At 39.2% G+C, this 11809-nt stretch overlaps 2 protein-coding genes across 2 annotated transcripts in view; one reads left to right on the top strand and one right to left on the bottom strand.

The window, feature by feature from the left end:
* The first annotated feature begins 3937 nt into the window (after window positions 1–3937).
* Window positions 3938–7409, top strand: LOC145209477 (uncharacterized). Its single transcript, XM_080079760.1, has 4 exons — window positions 3938–4264; window positions 4334–4720; window positions 4792–5026; window positions 5732–7409. Exons 1-4 carry the CDS (start codon window positions 3941–3943, stop codon window positions 6640–6642), a joined length of 1857 nt encoding a protein of 618 aa, XP_079935886.1. The 5' UTR covers window positions 3938–3940; the 3' UTR covers window positions 6643–7409.
* Window positions 7410–9054: 1645 nt separating this feature from the next.
* Window positions 9055–11809, bottom strand: part of LOC145227220 (uncharacterized) — a gene marked incomplete at its 5' end in the record, with an annotated part of 7945 nt that continues 5190 nt past the window's right edge. The window contains one exon of the mRNA XM_080092349.1: window positions 9055–11783. Within this exon, the coding sequence (XP_079948475.1) occupies window positions 11168–11783 (616 nt within the window). The remainder of the gene's footprint in view (window positions 11784–11809) is intronic.

Genomic DNA, 11809 nt, shown 5'->3' with positions numbered 1-11809 from the left:
AGTAATAGATATCCATGAGGAATTCCTGTTGATTCGCGAAACGCTTCGATTAGGGCCTTTGTATTGCCCGGATACATTTGCCGAGCTAGAACTTGTATTTGAGAACTATCCCGTGGATTTTTAAATAAAACAATATAATGAGCGTTTAACGATGTGGTTCTATGCTCGCGGCCCTTGTGGAAAAGGTTTTGAATCAGGTAAACAACTGTCAACTTTCTATGATGCGATCCCCTGGTAAATAGATTAGAGATTTTTTCATTGCACTCTGTCATCAAATCGTCGATAACACACAAAGAATCTTGTTTGAGATAATTTAATTCATTTAATCCTTCTTTAAACTGTACATCGGGAAAATTGCGAAACGAATCTTGAAATTCACCGTAAAACCAATAAATGTTTTTCGGAACGGGATCAAATACTTGTTTTATATTTTGTATCAGTTTAAATGCGAATACGCTTTTCCCTGATTGACTAGGACCCGATATCACAATGGTTGAAGGATGTTTAAATTGAGCACACATGTCAAAATCCTTTCAAAGCGAACACAAAATGAAAGAAGAAATAGCTAGATCGCCATTTTATAGGCGCGATTCTCGAAACAGTTTTTCTACATTTTTGATTTCCCTTGAATCGATTGCGTGAGATTCATAACATGATGTATTGGAAATAACAGGTTTCAAGTATGACACCGGGGCAAACAGAATGTTTTCTTTGAAAAGCACTTCCGCATTCATTAATTTAGATTCGGTCGTTATTTCATCAACACGGGCCTGGATTTGAGAATTTGGATCCGAACAGTAAATTATTTGCACACGGAAATAGCCGTTGTTTGCCGATTTCGGAAATGCCAGAAGATATGGTAGACCTTCGAACAGGTAGGTTACGAGTTGTTTCAGTTGGTCGCAGTCGAGGTACAATCCTTTTCCCAAACGCACACTCAGCGTTGCACAGCGTAAGCGGGTATCTGCAAAAAACAATCAGTCACTCCCCTGACAATCCTCGGGGTAAGCACAAAGCATTTACCTTCCACTACATGTCGACGAGTGATTTCAGCGAAAATAGTTTTCCCCGAACGAACTTGACGATGCATGCTGTTGCAATTTAATGTTCGGGGTCGACATGAAAACCTCTCCCTTTTTAAGCATTGCCGCAAAACCACACGTGTTTTGTTTGTTTTTTGGTTTCGGCAGGCAAGTCCCGACATGTGGCGCAATACAGTGACGTATGTATTGCGCAATTAAAACTGAATTGACCAATTCAAACAACCCTAAACAATTGCACCACGATGTCGCAAATTGCAAGGCTCTCTCGTCGTTTCCAGCCGCTGTGGATTTTTTCCCATGCCATGCCTTTAAGTGATCCCCACGGTTCAGTGCAATCTGTACCCAGTAAAAGCATCATGGCAAAGAATCTTGCAAGCAATGATATTATTCTTAACTCAGACGAAGATTTTTAACCGCTGAACAAAAGTTTGCGGCGCCGCAAAACAAAGGCGATAGTGATTAGTGATAGTGGCGACAGTCCGAAACAATTGTCTAAACTAAAAAAAAACCAAAAGGTAATACGCAAAGAGCGAAAGAAGAGAACATTACGCAAAAACCAAATTGATAAAGAAAAAATGACTGAAGCCAAGAGAAAGTTGGAATTCTCTCCAAAAAGCAAACGACTTATGGAAAAGTATGATTTAGATAGCGACGAAGGGAATCCGTTTATCCGTTCTCGCCGACCTGCGACATTAATCTCATGCAGAACCAAGGAAAAACCTACCAGGCATGTTTACAGACCAGTCAGACAGATTGAGAGGCGCTACCTCGAACATCTTTTAGGAGAGTCGTATTACAATCAAGAAGATGATCTTAGTGCAGGAACAAGTGGGCTCAATGCCGAGGCAACAAATCAAGCTGCGAATGCACCAGGGTTAGAAGATTCAGAAGATGAACAACTCATGGTCGACTTTTGTCAGAGGAAAGAAGCTACTGAAAACGCCGTGTTGAAATTAGTGAATCAAGTGGGAAAGACTTTCTCCAAAGCCAATTGATGTGTTCATTTCACATCCAATCAAATGTGTATTGCTTGTAATCTTATAATCACGTGTATAACAATGTAACACTTGTATTCTGCATCCAATATATGATGCATTTATTTCATACCTATTTTGTATTTCATTTAGGTCGATAGGCAATGTCTTATAGCTGCCCTAATTGCTTTCGGATTTTCCGGACTGAAGCATTGTTAAACTCTCATTTGCTACTGCACGAAGCAAGAGCTCATGCAACATGTGAATATTGTAATGGAGTATTCAGATACCCGCGCGATGTCCAACGTCATAAAACGTCCTGTCGCGGTCAGCCAAAATACAGCTGTCAATACTGTGATAGTTCGTTTCCACGGTTAAACGATTTGGAGCATCATGTTTCCGAAAATCACCCGATATCGTCACGTCCGCAACAGAATTCTTTTGCAACAGATTTTGACCAACCGCGGATTATAGCCGGAACGGACGAAGCTCCTATATTCTTAGATGAAGAATTACAAGAGTTTTATTCTAGACACTGGGATTCCATTAGAACAATGCATCACATAGGGCAGCCGGTAGTTGATAGTTTTAATTTCACATTTGACGACTTTGATCATTTGGAACAATTGCGAAAGTATTTATTAGAATTAATACCATACCGCGCAAAAATTTCTTTAAGCGTTGGTGCCATTCTGCGTCATCAAGAAACTGCACAACTACGTTACTATCATTCTAATTCGGCAACACCTGCAATTGACGAGCCGATTCCAATCAATACCCCCGAGGATGTCGAGCGATTTATTGCCATGGTCAGAGAGTTGGATCTGCTGGAAATCGGAAAACTGCAACGACCTGACACCAAAAACACCGTCGAAATTATTACAAACATTATATATTATGTTTACAAGTGTGGACGTCAGTTGATTGGTGGACGAGTAACGGAACTGCCGCCTTACATCCGCCGCAACAAATCAATCGTGTGTATGCTGCGGAACAGCCATGGTCGTTTGCACAAAGACAATTTATGTTTTTTCCGATGCCTTCAGCTTTGGTTTCAGGACAGGCAAGTTAACTGGGAAATGATAGACTTGTATTCACGCTGGTCTCGTGAAAGAGTGGGCGATTTCGCCGGTGTTCAACTCTGTGATATTTACGCTTTGGAACAGTTGTTTAAAATCAACATTTCGGTTTTTGAACTGAAGAAATTCAACGGAGAAGTGGTTTCCAGACTCGTGCAACGCTCACCGTCTTTGTTGATGAAACAAACCTATCCCACCTGCAATTTAAATCTGTACGAAAATCATTTTAGTCTGATTCGAAACTTCAACCAATTTTCCAATTCATTTGCATGCAAGTCTTGTGGCACGAACTTCAAGAATTTTTATGAATTAAATCGACATGAGAAAAAATGCACAAACAGCGTCAAAAAAGTGTATCCCGCTGGCTCCTATCAATGTTCAAAAACTGTGTTTGAAAAAATGGAATTTGCAGGAATTGATGTGAGCGTTGTAGATCGTTTCTACGAATTTCGCGCCGTTTTTGATTTTGAGAGCTATTTGGATTCAGAAAATCTGCCGTCCAAAACCATCCAAACGGAATACACGCAACGACACAAACCGCTGTCGTTTTGCGTAAGTTCCAACATACCAGGCTTTGAAAACGCCTATTTTCAAGTGACGGATGGAAATTCTCAAGGGTTGATTGACAAATTAACGAATCGCCTGCTTGCAATGTCAAACCAAGCGTACAATCTTCTACAACCAAAATATAAAAGCTTACTGGAACAAGTTGATGACCTCTTACAAGCCCAGAGTTTAAAGGAGTCTGTTGAAGTAAAGCAATTGCCCTTGTACCAGATTAGACGGGAACTAGAAACACATCTCATGCAATTATTTTTTTACTTTCAACGGCGGCCGATTTGATATGAATCTTATCAAACCGTATTTGATCATGTCTTTGCAACAACAAGGTCAAAGAATTAGCGTTGTTAAAAAGGATCAAAGCTTTATGTGTTTGAGTACAGAGTCACTGCGGTTTCTAGACATCAGCTATTATCTGGCAGCGGGCACGTCGTACGAACAATATTTGAAAGCCTACGATTGCACTCAAATGAAAGCTTCGTTTCCGTATGAATACATAACGACGCTGGAACGTCTCCAGGAAAGAGAATTACCTCCACATAAAGAATTCTACAGTCACATTAAAGGAAGCAATATTTCCGAAGAGGCTTACAAGAAGTGCCTAAACGTGAGTTGTTTTTCAAAAACATGTAAATTATTTTGTTTTTAATTTTCTAAAGAACAGTGTTTGTATTAGGTTTGGAAAGAAAAGGGAATGACATCTCTTCGAGACTACTTGGAGTATTATAATACGCTGGATGTATTACCCTTTCTGGAAGCGTTGCAAAAACAGTTTGATTTGTACAAATCCCAGAATTGCGACATGTTCAAAGAAGCCGTATCGATCCCTGGTCTAACGGCAAAAATCATGTATCGGAATTTAAAACACGGGGAAGTTTTTATGCTTTTTGGTGAAAAAAACAAGGACTTGGTTGAACTAATAAGACATCAGGTTGTGGGAGGTCCTGCGATAATCCATTCTCGGTATTGTGAAAGAGGCATCACAATCATCCGCGCTCTTGAAAATGGAAAACTACCTTGTCAATCCGTGATTGGATACGACGCAAATAGCTTGTACACTAAAGTAAGTATCGATATGGGGTTGTTTTCATTCGACCCAAATTCGATCTCATGTTTTGTGTTTAATCTTTTCAGTGTCTGATGATGGAAATGCCTACCGGTTTTGGAATTCGTCGACTACGTAATAACCAGTTTAAACCAGAGTTCAGAAACTATCACAGTCAAATTGCTGTCGAATTTTTGGAATGGGAATCTCATCGCTCAGGTCAGACGATTTACCATCAGTTCAACTCCAAAGAAGCTGTTTTGGGTTCAAAACGAGTTCGTGTAGATGGGTATACGTCATCGGGGAATGTATACCAATTTCACGGTGAGTTATAAATTGCAAGCAAAATGTGGGCCCCCCACAGAACTTCAATTACTTCCTTTTCCCATGAAATATAGAAAAAACATGTAGAAATATAGAAATATCCAACGATGTTTTCCTGCCAAATTTTATCCATTTATTGAACAAAAAGAAACATAAAAAAAGCACTATGCTAGTTTGATGTTGTAAGCGAATTGTTTCCTTGAACTATAAAAATAGTCATTTACTTGCAAAGTTCAATGAGAAATGACTTCCTTTTCGTTTGGACAAGGAAACATCCAAAGATCGGTGCGTTTTCGTGCCAAGTTTAACGCTTTTATTAAACAAAAACTTACTTTACAAGTTTGGTGTTGCAAGCGTTTACGTCACAAAGCGAGCTGGTAGTTTTCCAACAAATTGTCCACGCTATGGGGCTCTGGTAATACAATTAGGCCAACAATTTCCGCAATGTTGCAAGCGCGAACGGTGGTCCTATACATGTTCACTAAACTTTGTGTTTTCCCAAATGCATTATTTTAGAATAAAATGTAGTGAAATATAAAATAAACTTTGTTGAAAAAAACAACAAAACAAACCTGGTATTGCTCTTATATAATACAGAGATTAAAACTTAGTTTGCTTTGCCTTGTTAGTTAAAAAATAATTTGCTTGTTTGGTGATTTACAAACTATAAAATGAAATCGTTAACACTTTGAACTTGAACTACAGGGTGTTTTTACCATGGCTGTTGTAAATATTTCAAAGATGACACTTACAACAAAAAGTTGAAGAAGACCATGTGGCAATTACGACAAGACACTCAACAAACCACCAATTACCTTCGGTCGCTCGGTTACACGGTGATTGAAATGGCGGAATGCGCTTGGAAACATCAGAAAAGAAACGACTTCCAGGTCAAACACTTTCTCAACAAACTGAATCTTTTTCATAACACCAAAGGCAAAATGTCGGAAGGCGAAATAATCGCTGATATAAAAAACGATCGACTTTTTGGTTTGGTCGAGTGTGACATCTCTACTCCTGAACATTTGAAAACCAAGCTCGCTCAGTTTCCGCCAATATTCAAAAATACAAATGTGGGCCGAGATGACATTGGACCGCATATGAAAGCATACGCGGAAAAACACAACATTTTGAAAAAACCGAGACGAATGTTAATCAGCAGTTTCCATGGGACAAAAATATTTCTCACTTCACCTCTCGTGAAATTTTACATGACGCACGGCTTGACTGTAGACAAAATTCATCAATTCATCGAATTTAAACCTGTTGCTTGCTTCGAAGGCTTTGGTGAAAAAATAGCAAATGACAGAAGGCTTGGAGATACATCTCCGAACTACACGATTTTAGGGACGTTGGCTAAACTGCAAACAAACTCGGCATTTGGACGGACCATAACGAACGTCGAAAAACACAAAAACATAAAATATGTGGACGCCCCAAAAGCGGCAATGTGTGTGGCCAATCGTCGTTTTAGCAGCATCAATTGTTTAGGGAATGGACTATATCAGGTGGTAAGCCGAAAGGCTGTGTGCAAATTCAATTACCCTTCCCAAATCGGCTTTTTATCTTTTGTTACGCAAAGCAAAGATTGTTGGCATTTGTTTATGACATGCTAGATAAATACCTTGAACGTAACAAATATCAAATTGTATTAATAGACACGGACTCGTGTTACGTTAGTTTATCTAGCAATAATTTAGACAGTTGTGTTAAAGCTCACATGCTAACTGAATTTTACCACGAGTATGGAGAATGGTTTTTGCGCCAGTACTGCCCTGCTCATTTCAATGACTTCCTGAAAGCAAAGAAAGGGGGCTTTCCCTGGGATCTTCTGCCTTGTTGTCTAAAACAATATGCTCACGATCGTAGGTCAGGGGGGTTGTGGAAAGTTGAATTCCAAGGCCATGGCATTGTTGCATTGTGTTCAAAAACGTATTTTGCATTCGGCGACTCGAGTCAAAAATTTTCTTGCAAAGGGGTGAATCGAAGACAAAATGAAATGAGAAAAGAGAACTATTTCAATGTTTTAAGATCCCAAATATCGCACACAACTAAAAATGTTGGTTTTATGGTTAAGCGCTCTGAAATTTATACGTACAATCAATACAAGTCGGGTTTAACCTACTTCTACGGAAAGCGCATTGTTCAAGGCGACGGAATTTCAACCGCGCCCAATGAACTTTGAGCAAACAATCATTTGTGTTTTCAACAACATGTACATATCGCAATTTTTTCGCATGACTTTGTAAACTCTTTTTCGTCCAATTATATAGCAAATGACTTGGTTGTACAAACGTTATTCGATGAATAAATTCTCCCCGAAGCGCTTGGCAATTGACTGCGTCAAAACCGTCTTTGCAATATTACGTCAGAAAACAGGTCTGCAGGCGCGAATTATTGGCTTCGCCAAGCCCTTTGATGGGCCTGGTAAACACGATTGCCTAGCGTACAATTGTTCCCATCCAATTGCCCTCAATAGCAATGCAATTCAGGAAACAATTTCCGCAAGCGAGGCCAGCTCACCACAAACGTAAAGATAATGCAATCTTGCGGTTTTTACCGTTTAGGGTTATATCAATCTGGGCAACAAACTACCTAGGGTTATACCTAATACATACCAAATAGTTAGGAAAATCATCCATAGGATTACATTCATTACCCTCTAAAGGGTTATAGTTAGAATTATTAGCATCTCAAATTAACGTCTAAACGTAGGGTTATTACCCTTAGGATTGAAGCTCCTAAACTTTGGGTCAGAGTCTAAACTTAGAATGATTACCGTCTAAACCTAGGGTTAGGGTTAGGGTTAGCATTTAAACCTAGGGTCTTAACTAGGGTTGGGGTTAGGGTTAGCTCCTAAACTTTGGGTCAGAGTCTAAACTTAGAATGATTACCGTCTAAACCTAGGGTTAGCATTTAAACCTAGGGTCTTAACTAGGGTTATAGTTAGGGTTAGGGTCTAAACTCAGGGTTATTACCGTTAGGGTTAGGGTTATAGTTGGGGTTAGCGTCTAAACTAAGGGTCTAAACTTAGGGTTGACGTCTAACCGTCTATAGGGTTAGACCGGAAGTAATTGAGCATACTTGGTGGGTCAAAGCCACAATATATACTACTAATTTGACACAACTGAACGTTAACTGTCGAAAAATCTCATCTGAAGTGTGAGACGAAATTGTACGTAATACTAAAATCAGTTACATTTGCATGATAGTTTATGAGTAAAATTTTGCCAACCTTATTTCAAAAGAATAAGTATACACTTTTTCCTTACCACTTACCTTGAGGTATTGAGATCCAAGAAAGAACAACAAAGAGCACAAATGGTACCATTCTTTTACATGCACTTTAGTTTATCATACAATACCGTGTCACATAAAATGGTACTTTAATTTAGCTTCCTGGTGGTATTTTTACATATTTGGGGATAAATGAACAAATTCTAATTTTGGTCACAACTGATACATAGTTTCTGAAAGTGACTTTAATTCTAACCTAAAAGATCTATTACACGTCTTTGAACTTGAATAGAAACCAAGCATCAATCTTCAGCAAGACATAGTCGATTTTTTTGAGTTAAATCTGCCTTAGGTATCAGGTTTATTTCTAAAGCACAAAACTTTTCCCCAACTATTTCGGGTTTTTCAACTAAAATACTTCATCAAGTCTAATAAATTTGCGAACCAGAAGCCCTAAAGTAAACCTAATCTTAGCTATATAAGGAAATGAAGCACCATTAAGAGTCAAGTAGCGGAGCCGAATTTCATGACAAGGGAAATTCCAAGTAGGACGCTTATTGTCTATAGTTAGGATGCAAAGAACTGTTTGGTGCGCTGTTTGACCGTTTGCCTTAAGAATATATTACTTCGTTTAAGTCCAGTAAAAATGCCGTAAAACCTTGGGACTATATAACACACTACCAGAGATTTTCTGCGAGTTAAACAACCGATTTGAATTTACATTTTACGAGTATCGTTTCCATTGTTTGACGCAAGCATTGTATCCAAATTCCCAACCTCTCAAACAAAACCATTGTAAAACACCATATATTCTCGTTCTACCAGCCCAAAATCCCATGACAAAACAAAGAAAAAGAGATAATTTTGCATAAATGCGGTGATCGTCCGACACGTGGCCATTCTTAAAACGCTGATCAAGTTGTGTTTTGACAAACGATTTCTACAAGACAGGGTTTAAAGCTTTTTCCGCACTTCCAACATGAAATTCAATTTGTTGTATTACTGTTTGCCTCTTTTTGGTCGAAGGGTAAGTAATGATTTTTTCGAACGACTCGAACTGGTTCTTAATGTTAATACGAAAATTGTTTCTTAAATTGTGTAATTGCAGTTTAGTTTCTTGGTATCTTATAACGTCACATGTTTCTTTGCGTAAATTTATCGGCCATTTTGTATTTTTATATTACAAGATGATTGCGACTATTTTCTGTTCGCTTTAACAGAGAACAAATGCCGTTGTACATTACACATTGCCTACAATGACCAGGAAACGTAATACTGCTGTAAATCATGCAGTTTTAGTCACAACACATAAGCGACGTCTAATAAAATTGTAAGTACATACATATTCCAGGAAAAGAATTACAGTAATACAATGGTCGGTTTTAAAATAAAAAAGAGGGTTCAACTAAATTTTTCTGTTGCGAAAATGAGTAAACACATTAACATCGACAGAGTTACAAAAATAATGAACTTATCGCTGCGTCCAGGCAAAACGACAATGAAAATAGAAGAAGTCTATTATATTAAAGCATAATTCTTGCGTACGGTATTGAAATAAGTGAACAAGTTTCAGTTTCGAACAAGACATGTCATACTTGTACGCTACATTCTGCAGTCTGTACAAAAACACACAACAGCAAAGTCCGCAAATTCCGTTTTTAGCACTCTACTCATTCAAGGACGGCATTGATTTGAGTTTCATTTGCTCGTTGAACAAATCGTAGCAGCACAGTCGCGCTATAGCATTTACCAAAGCGGATAAAGCTGCATAATGTTAAACGGAAAGTAGGGCATACAGCAAAAATGCACAGATGAGGAAAAGATGAAAAGCAAAAGGGCACGCGTTAGCTATACCGTTGCACAAGCGTCAAGTGGCGGGGACCGTATACGGCTTTACTTGGTGAAAGTTTCACTTATCCACATAAAGTTATACATTTTAGGGCATCACTGACATCTGACAGCGCAAGGGTTTTATTTACAGAAACGTCAGACAAAGGTAGTCCACGTATATAATTAGCAGACAACAACTATCTAAATTTAGTCCTAAAGAGTAGCGTGCCTTTCGTGGTGTTATGGCCAATTTACGTCAAAAATTTGTAGGTTACACTTTAGTGACATTTTTCTTGGGCATTTCAAGCTCGGCTGATGGCCGATGCACGGCGTTGCGCAATGGCGAGGAATTGAAGCAACTTCTGGCTTTGTTGATAAGAAATCGGATTTTGGAATAGACCATCTGTGGAAAGTTATTGTAAATCATCGGGTTGAGTGAGCTGTTAATGGGCAGGAGAACCACTGCCGAAACTGCATAGGAATCCGGAGGCAGAACAACTCCTGACATACTAAGAAATGTCATGATGCAAATTGGTAACCAGCAGCACATGTCAGTTGCTATGAGCAATGTGATTTTCCGTTGCATGCTCACATTCTGTTTGTTCTTCACCTTGTTGGATTTAGTCACCTCGTTGCCACTCGATTTGATGTAAATGCCAACATAAGACGAGGCGATGTAAAGAAGTGCCACAAAGTTGAACGAGATTACAATGGACGACATCGGATTGACGCCGGATTCGTTTTTGCTAATGCGAAACAAACGTGGAATGCATACGCTGCTGCTGCTGTAGTAACCAAAATAACCGACAGTAGATGGCGCCACGGAGCTTTGTTCCAAAGTTAGATAGGCGTTAAGGTCGTCCCAATTGTATGACTCAATTTTTTGCTGAGTTTTGTTGCCCAAAGCAGCGATTCGCAGAGCAAATTGCCGGAAGTCGGTAAGTTTCACTTGATCAGAATAGAAATAAGGACTGGGTGTGATTTGAGCGCTGGTCAACATATTTCCAGACAAGACGGTAGAAAATGGGAGCAAAGCAAGAAGAAATGAGACAAACCAGATGATACAGATCCACATTATTGCAATTCTGCCCCTGATACAACGAGTTTCGAAAGGTTTATAAATGATGTAGAGACGATATGATGTGATGCAAACCGCAATGTAAGCACTGATGTCTCACTTGAAATCACTGTCATGGCACCGATTGCGTTGCACAGGTTACTAGATCTCCACAATTTGTCAAAAAGACAGTAACTCCCTGAAAACTCGACCGCCTTGATTCCAACAACCAGAAGAACAATACCCATGAGAAGATCAGCTATTGCTAAGTTGAAAATCATTGTGTTGTTGATCAATCCTACTTTGTTTTGCAATTGATTGAATTTGATTTCTTTGAAGTAAAGCGCAGTGTTTATCATAACTGCGAGGTTGCCAAACAACGCCAATACGGCCATAAACCACACCAGGATCTCAAGTGCTCGAATTTTGATCATTTGCTCGTTGGAGGCAAGTGCGTCGTTTTTCAAGTAGTTTGGAGGACATTCGCTTGAGGAATCGCTACAGTCCGAAACGCCATCGAGAACTTTGGTTCTTGGTACATATGGAGGTGACTTGTTAAGGCAGTAGAAGTGTGTGGATTCAGAACAGTTTAGTTCGTCTGTTGAATTGACGCAATCTGAGATCAAGTCGCATGTTTTCTGGACTGGAATGCTCACACG

Source organism: Phallusia mammillata, chromosome 1 (assembly GCF_965637545.1).
Source record: "Phallusia mammillata chromosome 1, kaPhaMamm4.hap1.1, whole genome shotgun sequence".
Taxonomy (NCBI): Eukaryota; Metazoa; Chordata; class Ascidiacea; order Phlebobranchia; family Ascidiidae; genus Phallusia; species Phallusia mammillata.
This window is presented reverse-complemented; position numbering and strand designations above follow the sequence as displayed.

Excerpts from the sequence above, each read along its gene's own strand:
- LOC145209477 (XM_080079760.1), top strand. The coding sequence starts at position 3,941 with ATGAATCTTATCAAACCGTATTTGATCATGTCTTTGCAACAACAAGGT. Across the intron at positions 4,265-4,333 it reads CTTACAAGAAGTGCCTAAAC|GTTTGGAAAGAAAAGGGAAT; the intron begins GTGAGTTGTTTT and ends TGTTTGTATTAG. Across the intron at positions 4,721-4,791 it reads CAAATAGCTTGTACACTAAA|TGTCTGATGATGGAAATGCC; the intron begins GTAAGTATCGAT and ends TAATCTTTTCAG.